General features: G+C 43.0%; 1 protein-coding gene across 1 annotated transcript in view; it reads right to left on the bottom strand.

Moving 5' to 3' along the window:
• The window catches only part of LOC109895144 (zinc finger matrin-type protein 4-like), a 173,644-nt gene extending 171,727 nt beyond the window's left edge, over window positions 1-1,917 (bottom strand). Inside the window, exon 1 of the mRNA XM_020488802.2 lies at window positions 1,636-1,917. Within this exon, the coding sequence (XP_020344391.1) occupies window positions 1,636-1,722 (87 nt within the window). The 5' untranslated portion in view covers window positions 1,723-1,917. The remainder of the gene's footprint in view (window positions 1-1,635) is intronic.
• Window positions 1,918-18,048: the final 16,131 nt, after the last annotated feature.

Here is an 18,048-nt window from a genome sequence, read left to right as displayed (position 1 = left end):
GAGAGAGAGAGTGAGATTGTTAAAAAACAATGCAACAGAAGGAGAGTAAAGTTCTCTCCAACAAGACAATGAAGTTGCTGCTTGCGCTCTTGGGGGAAGTGAATAAAGCAAAGATAATATTAACCTAGTAAAGATTTTTTTTTTTTTACATCTAGACACCACCTGGTGAACACACTTCAAAAGGTATGCAAAGGGATTTAATATGCAACAATATTTCTAAATAAACACACTGGGATTCTCATAGCCTGTCAAAGCCCTTGCTAGGGTACCTATAACAAGACACCTCACTGGGGGGGGAGTCACGATTGTTCAATAAAGGAAATACCTGTTTAAGAAAACAACAAAAGGAACTAGGTTTGGAGGTGAATTTGTCGTGCCACAGTCAGCGGCAGAGAGCCAGCCATATATCCATAAGCATGGTTGCCAGTCATGTGGGAGATAGATAGCTAGCTACATTAGGTCAATTACATTCAGGATTTGATGTGCTGTTCATTTTTTGACGAAACGAAAATAGTATCATGGGGATGTTCACCTATGTTTTCACACTGGGCTAATGTTAGTGCAGAAGATTATGAAGAGAATGTCATTGGAAGATGCATGGGAACGGGAGAGAGAGAATGCCATTGGAAGATGCATGGGAACGGGGAGGAGCGAGGGAGAAGAGAATGCCATTGAAAGATGCATGGAACGGGAGGGAATGCCATTGAAAGATGCATGGGAACGGGAGGAGATGCATGGGAAGGGAGAGCATGCCATTGAAAGATGCATGGGAACGGTGAGAGATGCCATTGAAGTGCATTGGGAACGGGAGATGCCATTGGAAGATGCATGGGAACGGGGAGAATGCCATTGGAAGATGCATGGGAACGAATCCTCAATGAATGTAGTCACAATCCAATGACTGGATACACTTGAATAGTCAAGGTACAGACATGCCAACTTCTGAAATCCCATGCATTGTGCTGAACAGTGGGCAAATTTAAAACCAAACACACGATATGGTCAATACTAGATAGCCGATATTACAGTAGTAGAATGACAGGTAAGTTCAACTCGCTCCAACTGGTTGTACTATTGGAATCCCATAAATGATACTATATATCACGTGGCAAAACAAATAACGATGTAAAAAGGTCAGTGTGTGTAAAATAGCCATGGGATGGACAGCCTAATAAAATATGAGGAATTGTTTGGCCTCTGATGCCATTCCACTTTCTAAGCACAGCGAGACGCAACATGATCATCCTGAACAGTATGACCCGTTGATTTTATTTTCAAATCACATGGAGTGTTTATGAAACCTCAATGAGATTCGCAATTTAAGCGCGCATTTCAGCCTTGAGGACCTCCGCATCAGGCTACCCGGTATTTCCAAACACCGTGTCATTAATTCAACATCCCGTAGCCTAGATGGAGGAGAGGATTTCACTGTTTCGCGTGGCTCATAATGTCAAAAAGGATGCTGAAATCCCACGCAGCGCAGCGGACACGATTTATAATGGAGCTAGAAGCATTAGACAGTCTGAGTTGTATAGTCTCTTTCTCCGTCAATGGAGATTGGTACCCGTTGTAAAACAAAACGGAAAACAAATCACACAGAAGTATAGGCTAATGCATGTCTGAGATATAGCCTACCTGTAACTCCAAACTGTAACCCTGGTACAAGTGTGTCGGGAAGACAGCCAATTGATGTTGCACTTGTAGGGAAACTGTGTAATCCATTGACCAGATCAGCGAAAAGCGTGTACAAAGCAGACGCTTCCACAGCTGTTTGCAGTAGGCAACTGCCCGTAGTACAATCGTCGACTGTTCTCCGCCCCGCTTTTACCTCATTGGCCGTTTGACAATAGTAGCCTAGCTGTGCGGAGCTCCGACACGATTTTCTCCAGCGATACAGTAGCCCACCAATTTTAGAGTGATCAACCGGTCCAATCCATTATAGGTGGTATCGCACAGCACCTGTCACCTAGGATGCCAAATACGCAGCGTGCATAATTGTATGAAATAAATTGTAAGCTAGGTTTGCTGAAAATTAGTCTTATTCATATGGGGTCCTATCATGATAATATATGGTTAAAATTATATTTCCTATACTAATCTTAGTAAAGATGTATGCATATTATATAATTGACATGTAAAGTGTGTGTGTTCAGGGCCAGCTGTTGGCATAAGCGACATAAGAGTTAATGCCCCCAAAAAACTCAGGGGGGTCTCAACTTAGGATAGTAGAATACACATGGTGCAACTTAGGATAGTAGAATACACATGGTGCAACTTAGGATAGTAGAATACACATGGTGCAACTTAGGATAGTAGAATACACATGGTGCAACTTAGGATAGTAGAATACACATGGTGCAAATTCAGCAATTGTTCTATTGTAATGTCAGTCACTGAAAGTCACTCAATTAACCATGTCAACTAACAATTGTTAGATTGGTAAGTCTAAACTTGTAGTAATCATGACCGAATACTGACCAGGCGTGCAGAGCATGTGCACAGGGCCCCTGACCTCCAGAGAGCCTCCATTGATTTTGTTAGTCACTCTCACTCAGATATCATTAACATGCCATAAGTCATGGCAAAATGAGTAGAATTGCATTAAATGTTTTATAAAACTGCAACATTTCCTCTTCACCCCCTGGCAAAATGTGTAGAACTGCAGAAAACTTGCTTTAAACTGCAACATTTCCTCTTCACCCCCTGGCAAAATTTCTAGAACTGCAGAAAACCTGCTTTGAAACTGCAACATTTTCTCTCTGTCCCATGGCAAAATGTGTAGAACTGCAGAAAACTTACGTTTGAAACTGCAACATTTCTGCTTCACCCTATGGCACAATGTGTAGAACTGCAGAAAACCTGCTTTGAAACTGCAACATTTTCTCTTTGTCCAATGGCAAGATGTGTAGAACTGCAGAAAACCTGATTTGAAACTGCAACATATTCTCTCTGTCCCATGGCAAGATGTGTAGAACTGCAGAAAACCTGCTTTGAAACTGCAACATATTCTCTCTGTCCCATGGCAAGATGTGTAGAACTGCAGAAAACTGGCTTCAAACTGCAACATTTCCTCTTCACCCCCTGACAAAATGTGTAGAACAGCAGAAAACTTCCACTTTAAAAAGTACATTTTTCTCTACACTGTCAGGGGGCCACTAAAATATTCTGCCCGCGAGGTGGGGGAGGGGACCCCAACCAAATCTCGCTTAGGGCTCCAAAAAGGCTAGAGCGGGCCCTGTGTGTTGTGTGTCTGTTTGTGTGTGTGTGTGCATGTGTTTGTGTGTGCGTGTGTGTTTGTGCGCTCGTGTATGTGCTGTGTGTGTTCTGAAAGGGGAAGGTTTTATTGCGGTGAAGGGGGATTTAATTTCCAAATGTCGACAGTGCTGATCATTTTAAGTAGGTGAATACATCAATGTCACAGAGGGGACTTTCATTTAACTGGAGAAATGTCCTTGCCATGTCATTGAGCTCAATTAATGTGCTGAAAGTACAGATAGGCAGCTGAAGATACCAAGCAATATTTGCAATGGGAACCATGGGTGGCACACACACACATCACAAGATGGCTCTCAATAGCACTAGAGTAGGCTGCATCTCTTGTGGATGGCCAGGGAAAATGTGTCAGGGCCAGATGTTCTGTTTTGAGTGTTCACACTCTAGCACATTGACTACAATATATTCACATAATTATACATTACAGCTATCTGAAGTAAGGATGTGTGTGGCATTCTACTGATTTTGGTGTTTCCTTCATTTCTTTCCCTGAACACTCCCACATTCCCATAAGCCACTGCCTCTCATATGAAAACAATAAATGTACTGTCGATTACAGAGGATGCATTGCAACCTTAAAGGTGTCCTCTGAAAGTCAGAAATAAAAGATGAACGGAACTATTTATTTTCATGTTACTATAATTGATATCACTTTTGGCTATTCAATAAATAAAAGGTTTGGTTCAGCTGTGGTTGAGAGCGTACACATTTTTCATAATAAGTGGGGAATGTCTACATTTGTCACAATCAAGCCAGTTTGAGCGGTGTCCTCTTGAGACAGGTTCCTTATGTGCAGAGATTACCAATACATTCACATCCAGACATTGTATGAGGCATCTCTAGCATAATAAATATTGTTCTTAAAGGTTAAAGTGTCATACAATTGGGGACAGCCGTGGTCACTAGCTTTCATGAAATAAAACCATTGTGGTGTTCCTTGAGGAACTACAATACAGAACACACAAAGGTGATCCCTGAATCCATGATTAAATCCCAAATGGTACCCCATTCCCTTCATAGTGCATGACAGGGCTCTGGTTTAAAGTAGTGCACTATTTCAAGTCCTATTCCAGTCTCCTTTTCACCTCATTTAACACCTGATTTACTTAACAAAAGGCACATCTCAATAAGTGGTCCAAGTATCCTCATGACATGGCATAAGTGGACCTTTCCTAGTTTTGTCCTCTTTTGCTCCTCTATTGTTCCTCAAGCAAGCACAGAGACCAATAACATCACAAAGTCAACATCATACCAACTCCTTGAATGCCCTACTCCCTGAATGTTGCAGTTGGGTCTAAAAAACTAAAGTTATCTCTTTACCCTTTAGTGTGTGTACTTTACTGTATTGATACCTGGGATATCGCTTTTCAATCAGAAAAGCTCAATAATCACTGGATGATGTCTTTAAGGAATATGGGGCAATTGGGATACAATTCCGGTTATAGTCGAGATTTCCACTAGATCATCATTAAGAAGCACTTAGCTACAGAGAGGAAGAAGCAGCTGGGTGTATGGCAGAATTTTGTCAGGTACACACAAAATAAACACACACATCAACAGCAAGAACATTTCAAATGGGCCACTTTGTTGTCACAGGCTGCCATGTCACTCTGCATCCCCTGTTGCTCTCTGTGGCTGACACACTGTTTAAGGTTATTGCCATTTTTGCATGAGCGGCCACACAAAGGAGTGAATGTCATCATCACTCAATCCCTGCCCAGTAGCCCGTAGCAACCACTACCACCCAACGCACTGTAACACTGAGAGGAGGTGGAAGAATCCCAACTGTAAGTCTCTACCTGGACAGAATGGGGGAGGAAATCTGTCTTCCAACACTGTGTTTTACATGAAAAATAATGAATCTGTGCTTCTCTCGGATAGTAATAGCAGTTCATATGGTAAGGTGTACTCTGGTTCTCCAGGCGTTTATGGAAGGTTTACATTCTACAAGTTTAGCCTCCATTTTTTCATTAATTCTGCTTGTTTTATGTTGAGGAGAGACTCTGTGTAAGAGGAGGACCTACACCTTGTGTGCACTGTGTATTTGTGTGCAGGAATCAAGCACGGGGGAGCAGCAATATTCTATGTGCAGGCCTCTCATTCCTTTATCTCTGTGGTTGTTGTTTTTTGCCAAGCACGGTTATTCTCAAGTTTCGGATGTGCATATTATCCTCTTTCTCCACCTAGACCTTTACCAATAATACTGTACCCCAGGGGAGTGCCAACACTCATTATATCAGAGCAGACATCATGTTTATTTGTGACATCCCCTTTAGCACCAATCTGCCGTTCTGCCCTTGAGCAAGGCAGTTAACCCCCACAATAACTGCTCCCCGGGCACCGATAACAAGGATGTCGATTAAGGCAGCCCCCCGTACCTTTCTGATGTGGAAGACACCTTTCAGCTGAATGCAGTAAGTTGTGCAACTGACTAGGATTCCCTTCCCTTTGTGACACTCGCCTTAGCACAATCAGCCGTGGTCATATTTGTTTGTGACACTCCCATCAGCATAATCAGCCGTGGTCACATTTGTTTGTGACACTCCCTTCAGCACAAGCAGCCGTGGTCATATTTGTTTGTGACACTCCCTTCAGCACAATCAGCCGTGGTCATATTTGTTTGTGACACTCCCTTCAGCACAATCAGCCGTGGTCATATTTGTTTGTGACACTCCCTTCAGCACAATCAGCCGTGGTCATATTTGTTTGTGACACTCCCTTCAGCACAATCAGCCCTCAGAAGGGAGTACAGGTCAAATAAAATATTCAGCTTCATACCAACAAATAGCGTTATATTTTATTGGAAAACCATTGTTCCATCTGCCTTAGTAAATTGTGTTACGTCTGATTGAATGTCAGCTGAATTCTTTATTTTTATATCAAATCAAATGGATTTGTCACATACTTCGTAAACAAAAGGTGTAGGCTAACAGTGAAATGCTTACTTATGGGCCCTTCACAACAATGCAGAGGGAAAAAAGACAAATAATCGAAAAATAATAACTTGCAGAATAAATACACAATTAGTAACAATAACTTGCCGATATACACATACCAGTACTGAGGCGATGTGCAGGGGTACGAGGTAATTGAGGTAAATATGTACATATAGAAAAGGGTAAACAGGATAGATAATAAACAGCAGCGTATGTAATGAGTCAAAAAAGTAAGTGGAATAAGGGTCATTGCAGAGAGCTATTGGTTAACTATTTAAATAACTATTTAGTCTAATTATGGTTTGGCAGGGAATTCTGCCCCAGTTTTGTACTGGGCCTTACACACTACCCTCTGTAGCGCTTTGCGGTCGGACACAAAGCAGTTGCATACCAAGCGGTGATGCAGCCAGTCAAGATGCTCTCAATGGTGCAGCTGTATAACTTTTTGAGGATCTGAGGGTGTTGACAGAACCATAACAAAGTGACATTATAATTCAATTACAGGAGGCACGCAAATTCCCTTCCCCACCTCCTTCTCTAAAAGAGAGAGAGAACAGAGAGAAAAAGTGTGAGTGAGAAAGTGAAGGTGGAGGCAGGACTTTGGGAATAGCTTGACAGTGAGAGAAATTGTGGTGTATGACAGGTGAAATATGAGTTCCACTGATGCAGCAACAGGGGAATATAGCCAGTGGGTTTTAGAGACTTTTGCCCTTATTCCTTCAAGTACAGGTCTGCCTGGATTCAGGCAAAATCACATCACATCTCATACATAGGTGAATGGCTCGCTTTGCATTCGACCTTGAAGCATTAACCTACAGAGGTAAATTCACTCCTTTTATGTATGTCTTCTGGGTATGTTTTTAGGTAGTGTTTCCTGGCTGGATGCAGCCAACGCTCATATTGTAGGTTATTTAATTGATCAACACACCAACATTATGAGAAGATTGAGTGAATGTGAAAGTCAATTCATAGCCCTTCCACAATACATACCCAGCGGAGGGGGTTTTAGATACTAAGATGTCATTCCAAATAGTAATAATCCCCCGTAGGGCTCTGGTCAAAAGTAGTGCACTACACAGGGAATAGGGTGCAATTTGGGATGCACATTACTGTAGATGATGTTGTCTTTGCCAGGGAATGATGGGATCTGAGGTCTGATAGTGAAGTGTGCCATGTCTCCTTCAGACCAGTGACTCTCAGATATGGATGGCTTGTCCCAAGCGCACAACAGTTCACCAGTGTTGACCAGCGAGGATAATCACATCCCGATTCCAGTCTCAGTTCCCAGCACAGTTCCTCTCTCTGGGTTTATTCCATTAGATTACTAAATCAATGTAGGACAACTGATTTATATTCCACACAGGACAGACATACCTAGTGGGAGGCGGATGAAAGATGGCTGGACACTCTCACTCTCTTGCGCCCGCCTGTTTGATTTATTGTTAAGCCCTTTCTTGAGAGTTCTCTTGATTTAAATTGCATGGATTATCAAAGTAGCACATACAGTATTGCAATTTCTCTCCACTTGCCACAAAGTTGGAAGCACAGAATCATCTAGAATGTCATTGTATATTGTAGAGTTAATAAGATTTCGCTTCACTCAAACCATGAAAGACAGCCCCAGACCATTATTCCTCCTCCACTAAACTGTACAGTTGACACTATGAATTGGCACAGGTAGCGTTCTCCAGGCATCCGCCAAACCCAGATTCCTCCATCGGACAGTCAGATGGTAAAGTGTGATCACTCCAGAGAACACATTTCCACTGCTCCAGAGTCCAATGGCGGCAAGCTTTACACTACTCCAGCCGATGCTTTGCATTGAGAAGCTCCCGAAGAGCAGTTCTTGTGTTGACAGTGCTTCCAGAGGTAGCTTGGAACTTGATAGTTAAAGTAACAACCGAAGACAGACAATTTTCACGTGCTACGCACTTCAGCATTCACACGATCCATTCTGTGAGCTTGCATGGCTTGTTACTTCACGGCTAAGCCGTTGTTGCTCCTAGACGTTTCCACTTCACAATAACAGCACTTATAGTTGACCGGGACAGTTATAGCAGGGTAGATATTTGACGAACTGAATTGCTGGAAAAGTGACATCCTATGACGGTGTCATGTTGAAAGTCACTAAGCTCTTCAGTTAAGCCATTCTCCTGCCAATGTTTGTCTATGGAGATTGCATGGCAGTGTGCTAGATTTTATACACCTGTCAGCAACAGGTGTGGCTGAAATAGCCAAATCCACTAATTTGAAGGGGTGTCCACATACTTCTGTCAATATAGTGTATGACAATGTGCTGCTGCACATAATACAATAGTTTTCTATGCCGCATTATGTAATTTATGAATTATTTATTTTATTATCAGGTCCACTCAATCTCCTACTACAGAATAGTGCAGGGATTAATTTCTTATGGCTGCAGGGGCAGTATTGAGTAGCTTGGATGAAAGGTGCCCAGAGGTGCCGAGTAAACTGCCTGCTCCTCAGTCCCAGTTGCTAATATATGCATATTATTATTAGTATTGGATAGAAAACACTCTGAAGTTTCTAAAACTTTTTGAATGAGGTCTGTGAGAAAAACACAACTCATATGGTAGGCAAAACCCTGAGAAGAAATCCAAACAGGAAGTGGGAAATCTGAGGTTGGTCGATTTTCAACCCAGCCCCTATTGAATACAGAGTTGGATATTGGTTATGTTGCACTTCCTCAGGCTTCCACTAGATGTCAACAGTCTTTAGAAACTTGTTTGGGGATTCTACTGTGAAGTGGACCGAATGAGAAGGGAATGAGTAAGGTCTGCCATGAGCTGACCGTACTCTGACAATGCGCGTTCACATGAGAGGGAGCTCTGTTCCATCACACTTCTGAAGACAATGGAATTCTCCGGTTGGAACGTTATTGAAGATTTATGTTAAAAACATCCTAAAGATTGATTCCATACATCGTTTGACATGTTTCTACGGACAGTAACGTAACTTTTTGACATTTCGTCTGCAACTAGGGAACGCGCTTCATGACTTTGGATTTGTTTACCAAACGTACTAACAAAAGTAGCTCTTTGGACATAAATGATGGACAATAGCAAACTAAATCAAACATTTAATGTGGAACTGAGATTCCTGGGAGTGCATTCTGATGAAGATCATCAAAGGTAAGTGAATATTTATAATTGCTATTTATGACTAATGTTGACTACCCAATATGGTGGATATCTTTTTGGCTGCTTTGTTGTCTGAAAGCGGTACTCAGATTATTGCATGGTTTACTTTTTCTGTAAAGTTTTTTTGAAATCTGACACAGGGGTTGCATGAAGGGGAAGTGTATCTATATTGCCATGTCTAACAATTGTATTTTCATCGACATTTATGATGAGTATTTCTGTAAAATGATGTGGCTCTCTGCAATATCACCGGATGTTTTTGGAACTAGTGAACATAACGCGCCAATGTATACTGAGATTTGTTTATATAAATATGCACTCTATCGAACAAAACATATATGTATTGTGTAACATGAAGTCCTATGAGTGTCATCTGATGAAGATCATCAAAGGTTAGTGATTCATTTTATTTCTATTTGTGCTTTTTGTGACTGCTCTATAAGATACATGTATGTTTGAGGAATTTTAAGTATGAGATTTCTGTTGTTTGAATTTGGCGCCCTGCACTTTCACTGGCTGTTGTCATATCCGTAAACGGGATTGCAGCCCTAAGACACCCTGGGCATGTATTACATGCTTTATTAGCTTTATTTGCTTTATATAAAGCACCACGTCTCTGAACAGGGGAAACGGGGGGGATAGGATAAAAATTGGACTGGGACCAGAAATCGTGCCGAAGATTTCTAACACACACGCCCATTTCTATCCTCAAAGCCCCCATAATGAGCCAATAATGATCATTCTGCACCCCCAAAATACTATTTAGACCAGCCCATTGGGTTAAAGTTGGACCAGCCCACTGGGTTAAAGATGGACCAGGCTATCTGACACTTGCCCAAACTGCGTAATGACCAGACTGTTTCTGGATGAAATGGAGAGGGCTGCAGCATGTAATTTATTCCATATACATCTACAGCCGTTAGGTCCCCAGACCACTGTCTTTGTGTAGTCAATGGTGATGCAATGCTTCCGTGCACTGCTTCTCTCTTCTCAAATCAAATACAATTGGTTTAGCAGATTGTTATTGTGGGTTCAGTGAAATGCTTGTCTTCCTAGCTCCAACAGTACAGTTATATCTAACAATATACAACAATACACATAAATCTAAAAGTAAAAGAATAGAATTAAGAAATATAGAAATATTAGGGCGAGCAATGTCGGAGTCCAGAATATAAATATATACAGTGAATTCGGAAAGTATTCACACTTTTCCACATTTTGTTATATTACAGCCTTATTCTAAAATGTATTAAATAGTTTTTTTCCTCATCAATCTACACACAATAACACATAATGATGAAGCATTTTGATAGTTTTTAGAAATATTTGCAAATGTATTGTAACAGGAGTCGGGTATTTAAAAAAAAGGTTTTATTTTTTATTATTTATTACAAAAAACACAAGGAAGGGGTAACATTAAAGTATTAGAACATGAAGGACAAAGAATACAGCATCAAGACAATATCAAACATGTATCAGTCTTTCCGCAACAGAGCCATCCTTATGTGTGAGGGTACGTGTGCATGAGAGTCAAACTATATGTCATAGTTTCCATTTTCATGATCACAATCTTGTGAAACCCGAACCCTCCAAGATCCCCAATAGCTGTCCCTCAACCATTCAAGACCCCTCCCACAGCCCCCCCCCCCGTTCCCCAACCCCAAGAACCCCCCAATGCACCAACAAGCAAGAGAATGAACTAAAGATTTGAAAAAAGGAAAAGACAGAAGAAAACAGCAAACAACAATACAAAAAAAATACAAAAAATAATACATTAAAACAAAGGACATCAAGGACAACTGGAATCATAACAGCAATGCCAACTGTATATGTTTGTGTGCATGTCTTGCACTATTACATGTATGTGTGTCAGAGTAGTGTGTATAGGTGGCAGGGAAGTCAGGCTCAGGAGAATCAAACTGAGTGTAATGAAGTTATTTAATAACAATGTCCAGCGCTTCCAGAGTCTCCCTCCTGTCCAGCGCTTCCAGAATCTCCCTCCTGTCCAGCGTGTCGTGGAAGATTCAGAATTTGTTGGTAACATATGTAAGATGTTTTATATTCATGAAATGTGTGTAAGTTACTTCTCATCAGAATGGTATTTTTGTTTAATACTGTGGCGAGGTTGCAGTTATCTGTTCTATGTCAAGACTAAGTTGCATGGGCCACTGAGAGGGGAGAGGTCAAAGCGTCATCATGTGTAAACATATATTTTACTCCCTACCTTTCCCAGTGGAGAAAGGAGGGTGGCAGTGTCTGGAATCATTCTATGCTCCCTCTAATGTTGTTTCTATCTTAACCTATAGCCTCATTCTCCTCTCCGTGAGTTTGTCCAGGAGTTTGTATTTAGAGTGGGTTGTATCTAAATGACGATTTGATATATGTCTGTTGATATGGAGGATTGGTTTATGGTTCTGGGGTTTGGGAAAGGAGACAAAGCTGAACGATGAATTATGTCTATGCTGTCTGACTATGTGTGATCTTTGCTATAAAGGATCCCATTTTGCCATTGTGTGGGGACTCTCAACTTTTCATTTGGGATACTGAACTGTTGAAAGTCAAAATGCTATAGAGCTTATATGATTAAAGATGGACTTTTATAACTAACTCTGACTTGTGTGTGTGGTTTGCTCCCATGATTTGGTAAATAGAGGACATTTCCACGACAAGCGCTTCCAGAGTCTCCCTCCTGTCCGGAGCTGCCAGAGCCACCCATCAGTCAGGAGCTGCCAGAGCCGCCCGTCAGTCAGGAGCTGCCGGAGCCGCCCATCAGTCAGGAGCTGCCGGAGTCACCCGCCTGTCCGGCGCTGTCTATTCGGGGCCCGCTGCAGGGGTCTCCAGTCCGAGGTCGGTGGCGAGGGTCGCCGCTCCAAAGGCGCCACTTCAGTGGGCCAAAACTATGGTGGAGTGGGGTCCACGTCCCGCGCCAGAGCCGCCACCGCGGGCAGATGCCCACCCAGACCCTCCCCTATGGGGTTAGGTTTTGCGACCGGAGACCGCACCTTTTGGGGGAGGGGGGGGGTACTGTCACGTCCTGGCCTTAGTTCCTTTTTTATGTCTCTGTTTTAGTTTGTTCAGGGCGTGAGTTGGGGTGGGCATTCAATGTTTTTGTTCTAGGTTTTGTATCTCTGCTTTTGGCCTGGTATGGTTCCCAATCAGAGGCAGCTGTCAATCGCCCTCCAAGCTCATCATCAAGCTCGAGACCCTGGGTCTCGACCCCGCCCTGTGCAACTGGGTACTGGACTTCCTGATGGGCCGCCCCCAGGTGGTGAGGGTAGGCAACAACATCTCCTCCCCGCTGATCCTCAACACTGGGGCCCCACAAGGGTGCGTTCTGAGCCCTCTCCTGTACTCCCTGTTCACCCACGACTGAGTGGCCACGCACGCCTCCAACTCAATCATCAAGTTTGCGGACGACACAACAGTGGTAGGCTTGATTACCAACAACGACGAGACGGCCTACAGGGAGGAGGTGAGGGCCCTCGGAGTGTGGTGTCAGGAAAATAACCTCACACTCAACGTCAACAAAACTAAGGAGATGATTGTGGACTTCAGGAAACAGCAGAGGGAACACCCCCCTATCCACATCGATGGAACAGTAGTGGAGAGGGTAGCAAGTTTTAAGTTCCTCGGCATACACATCACAGACAAACTGAATTGGTCCACTCACACAGACAGCATCGTGAAGAAGGCGCAGCAGCGCCTCTTCAACCTCAGGAGGCTGAAGAATTTCGGCTTGTCACCAAAAGCACTCACAAACTTCTACAGATGCACAATCGAGAGCATCCTGGCGGGCTGTATCACCGCCTGGTACGGCAACTGCTCCGCCCTCAACCGTAAGGCTCTCCAGAGGGTAGTGAGGTCTGCACAAGCATCACCGGGGGCAAACTACCTGCCCTCCAGGACACCTACACCACCCGATGTTACAGGAAGGCCATAAAGATCATCAAGGACATCAATCACCCGAGCCACTGCCTGTTCACCCCGCTATCATCCAGAAGGCGAGGTCAGTACAGGTGCATCAAAGCTGGGGCCGAGAGACTGAAAAACAGCTTCTATCTCAAGACCATCAGACTGTTAAACAGCCACCACTAACATTGAGTGGCTGCTGCCAACACACTGACAATGACACTGACTCAACTCCAGCCACTTTAATAATGGGAATTGATGGGAAATGATGTAAATATATCACTAGCCACTTTAAACAATGCTACCTTATATAATGTTACTTACCCTACATTATTCATCTCATATGCATACGTATATACTGTACTCTATATCATCGACTGCATCCTTATGTAATACATGTATCACTAGCCACTTTAACTATGCCACTTTGTTTACATACTCATCTCATATGTATATACTGTACTCGATATCATCTACTGTATCTTGCCTATGCTGCTCTGTACCATCACTCATTCATATATACATACATACATACATATACATACATATACATACATACATATATTATCTTGGCCAGGTCGCAATTGTAAATGAGAACTTGTTCTCAACTTGCCTACCTGGTTAAATAAAGGTAAAATAAAATAAATAAATAAATAAATATATCCTTATGTACATATTCTTTATCCCCTTACACTGTGTATGAGACAGTAGTTTTGGAATTGTTAGTTAGATTACTTGTTGGTTATTACTGCATTGTCGGAACTAGAAGCACAAGCATTTCGCTACACTCGCATTAACATCTGCTAACCATGTGTATGTGACAAATACAATTTGATTTGATTTGATTTGATTCGTTGTCTCTGATTGAGAACCATACTTAGGTAGCCTGTGTTTCCACTATGATTAGTTGTTTTCTGTTTAGTGTATGTCACCTTACAGAACTGTTTCGTTTCTTCCATTCGCTTTGTTATTTATTTTTTGTGTTTAGTCTAATAAATTAACATGGACACTTACCACACTGCATATTGGTCCGATCCTTCCTACTCCTCAGACGATGAAGAGATTCGTTACAGCAACACATATCTTTCAACTATGCTATGATGTTTAACGTACAATTTTAATCTATCGAATAGAATCTACAGATTGTGTCTTGAAGATAAATACTTCTACTAAGAATATTAGTATATTAGTAATTGGCGGGTATTGGCGGGAGTAGGGAAGCAAGAACAGGGAGTGTATTTAATAAATAAATGAACATAGAACAAAACAAGAAACACGAGAAGCGTACAGACATGGAACGCAAACAGAGTCAATAACGCCTAGGGAAAAAACCAAAGGAAAGACATACAGTTGAAGTCTGAAGTTTACATACACCTTAGCCAAATACATTTCAACTCAGTTTTACACAATTCCTGACATTTAATCCTAGTAAAAAATCCCTGTCTTGGGTCAATTAGGATCACCACTTTATTTTAAGAATGTGAAATGTCAGAATAATAGAGAGAATGATTTCTTTCAGCTTTTATTTCTTTCATCACATTCCCAGTGGGTCATACGTTTGTGGTTGAAGATATCCCTCTAGTGGTGTGGGGGCTGTGCTTTGGCAAAGTGGGTGGGGTTATATCCTTCCTGTTTGGCCCTGTCCGGGGGTGTCCTCGGATGGGGCCACAGTGTCTCCTGACCCCTCCTGTCTCAGCCTCCAGTATTTATGCTGCAGTAGTTTATGTGTCGGGGGGCTAGGGTCAGTTTGTTATATCTGGAGTACTTCGCCTGTCCTATTCGGTGTCCTGTGTGAATCTATGTGTGCATTCTCTAATTCTCTCCTTCTCTCTTTCTTTCTCTCTCTCGAAGGACCTGAGCCCTAGGACCATGCCCCAGGACTACCTGACATGATGACTCCTTGCTGTCCCCAGTCCATCTGACAGTGCTGCTGCTCCAGTTTCAACTGTTCTGCCTCGACCATGCTGGTCATTTATGAACATTTGAACATCTTGGCCATGTTCTGTTATAATCTCCACCCGACACAGCCAGAAGAGGACTGGCCACCCCACATAGCCTGGTTCCTCTCTAGGTTTCTTCCTAGGTTTTGGCCTTTCTAGGGAGTTTTTCCTAGCCAACGTGCTTCTACACCTGCATTGCTTGCTGTTTGGGGTTTTAGGCTGGGTTTCTGTACAGCACTTTGAGATATCAGCTGATGTACGAAGGGCTATATAAATAAATTTGATTGGATTTGATTTGACATACACTCAATTAGTATTTGGTAGCATTGCCTTCAAATTGTTTAGCTTGGGTCAAACGTTTTGGGTAGCCTTCCACAAGCTTCCCACAATAAGTCGGGTGAATTTTGGCCAATTCCTCCTGACAGAGCTGGGGTAACTGAGTCACGTTTGTAGGCCTCCTTGCTCGCACACACTTTTTCAGCTCTGCCCACAAATGTTCTATATGATTGAGGTAAGGGCTTTGTGATTGCCACTCCAATACCTTGACTTTGTTGTCCTTAAACGATTTTGCCACAACTTTGGAAGTATGCTTGGGGTCATTGTCCATTTGGAAGACCCATTTGCGACCAAGCTTTAACTTCCTGACTGATGTCTTGAGATGTTGCTTCAATATATCCACATAATTTTCCTTTCTCTTGATGCCATCCATTTTGTGAAGTGCACCAGTTCCTCCTGCAGCAAAGCACCCCCGCAACATGATGCTGCCACCACCGTGCTTCACGGTTGGTATGGTGTTCTTCGGCTTGCAAGCTTCCCCCTTTTACCTCCAAACATAACAATGGTCATTATGGCCAAACAGTTCTATTTTTGTTTTATCAGACCAGAAGAAATGTATCCAAAAAGTACAATCTTTGTCCCCATATGCAGTTGCAAACCGTAGTCTGACTTTTTTTTATGGCGGTTTTGGAGCAGTGGCTTCTTCCTTGCTGAGCGGCCTTTCAGGTCATGCCGATATAGGACTCGTTTCACTGTAGATATAGATACATTTGAACCTGTTTCCTCCCGCATGTTCACACGGTCCTTTGCTGTTGTTCTGGGATTGATTTGCACCAAAGTAGGTTTATCTCTAGGAGACAGAACGTGTCTCCATCCTGAGTGGTATGACAGCTGCGTGGTCCCATGGTGTTTATACTTGCGTACTATTGTTTGTACAGATGAACGTGGTACCTTCAGGAGTTTGGAAATTGCTTCCAAGGATGAACCAGACTTGTGGAGGTCTACAAATTGTTTTCTGAGGTCTTGGCTGATTTCTTTAGATTTTCCCAAGATGTCAAGCAAAAAGGCACTGAATTTGAAGGTAGTCCGTGAAAAACATCCACAGGTACACCTCCAATTGACTCAAATGATGTCAATTAGCCTGTCAGAAGCTTCTAAAGCCATGACATCTTTTTCTGGAATTTTCTAAGCTGTTTAAAGGCACAGTCAACTTAGTGTATCTAAACTTCTGACCCACTGGAATTTTGATATAGTGAATTATAAGTGAAATAACCTCTCTGTAAACAATTGTTGGAAAAATGACTTGTGTCATGCACAAAGTAGATGTCCTAACCGACTTGCCAAACTCATAGTTTGTTAACAAGACATTTGTGGAGTGGTTGAAAAATGAGTTTTAATGACTCCAACCTAAGTGTATGCAAACTTCCGACTTCAACTGTATATAGGGAAGGTAATCAGGCAGATGATTGAGTCTGATGAGGCGCTGATGGGCTTAACGATGGTTACAGGTGTGCGTAATAATGAGTAGCCTGACGACCTCGAGCGCCGGAGATGGAAAATATGTGACAGTACCCCCTCCCTGACGCACGGCTCCAGCCGCAGGACTAGTGGGATGATCCCGGGGACCAGGAGCGGGCCAATCGCTTCTGCTGAGGAACCTGACGAGCCGGCTGAGGCGCGGGAGCCTCACAAGCCGGCCGAGGCAGGGGGAGCCTGCCGAGCCAACCGAGTCTTGAGAACCTGTTGCACTAGCTGAGACATGAACTCTGATGAGCCAGCTGGGGCATTTCTGGTTGCTTCGGTCAAGGCGCGGGAACCTGACGTACCGGCTGAGGTATGGGGAGCCTGAAGAGCCGGCTGTGGCATGGGGAGCCTGACGAGATAGCTGAGGCATACTTGGTAGACTCGGCAACGTACGGGGCAACCCGGTATTGTAAACCTGACAAGCCGGCTGAGGCATGGAAGACTGACAAGCAAGCTGAGGCATCCCCGGTTGCTCCAGTAGCAGCAGCCAGAACCGAAGTCACCTACACTAACAAAAAAACTCCCTGATATCCCCTTTGGTGAGGGGTTATTCTGTAACATGTACGCTAGGAGTCGGGAAGCAAGTACAGGGAGGGTATTTAATGAATGAATAAACATAGAACAAAACAAGAAACATGAGTAGTATACAGACATGGAACACAAACAAAGCCAACAACGCCTAGCGAAAGAACCAAAGGGAGTGACATAGATGGGGAAGGTAATCAGGCAGGTGATTGAGTCCAGGTGAGTCTGATGAGGGGCTGACGGGCATAATGATGGTGACAGGTGTGCGTAATAATGAGCATCCTGACAACCTCGAGCGCCGGAGAGGGAAAATACATGTATTATAAATATCACATTTAAGTAAGTATTCAGACTCTTTACTCAGAACCTTTGGCAGCTATTACAGCCTCATGTCTTCTTGGGTATGACACTACAAGCTTGACACACCTGTATTTGGGGAGTTTCTCCCATTCTCTGCAGATCCCCTCCAACTCTGTCAGCTTGGATGGGGAATGTCGCTGCACA

This window comes from Oncorhynchus kisutch, linkage group LG8, assembly GCF_002021735.2.
Source record: "Oncorhynchus kisutch isolate 150728-3 linkage group LG8, Okis_V2, whole genome shotgun sequence".
Lineage (NCBI taxonomy): Eukaryota > Metazoa > Chordata > Actinopteri > Salmoniformes > Salmonidae > Oncorhynchus > Oncorhynchus kisutch.
Note: the sequence above shows the minus strand (reverse complement) of the source record. Positions and strands in the feature narration are given on the sequence as shown.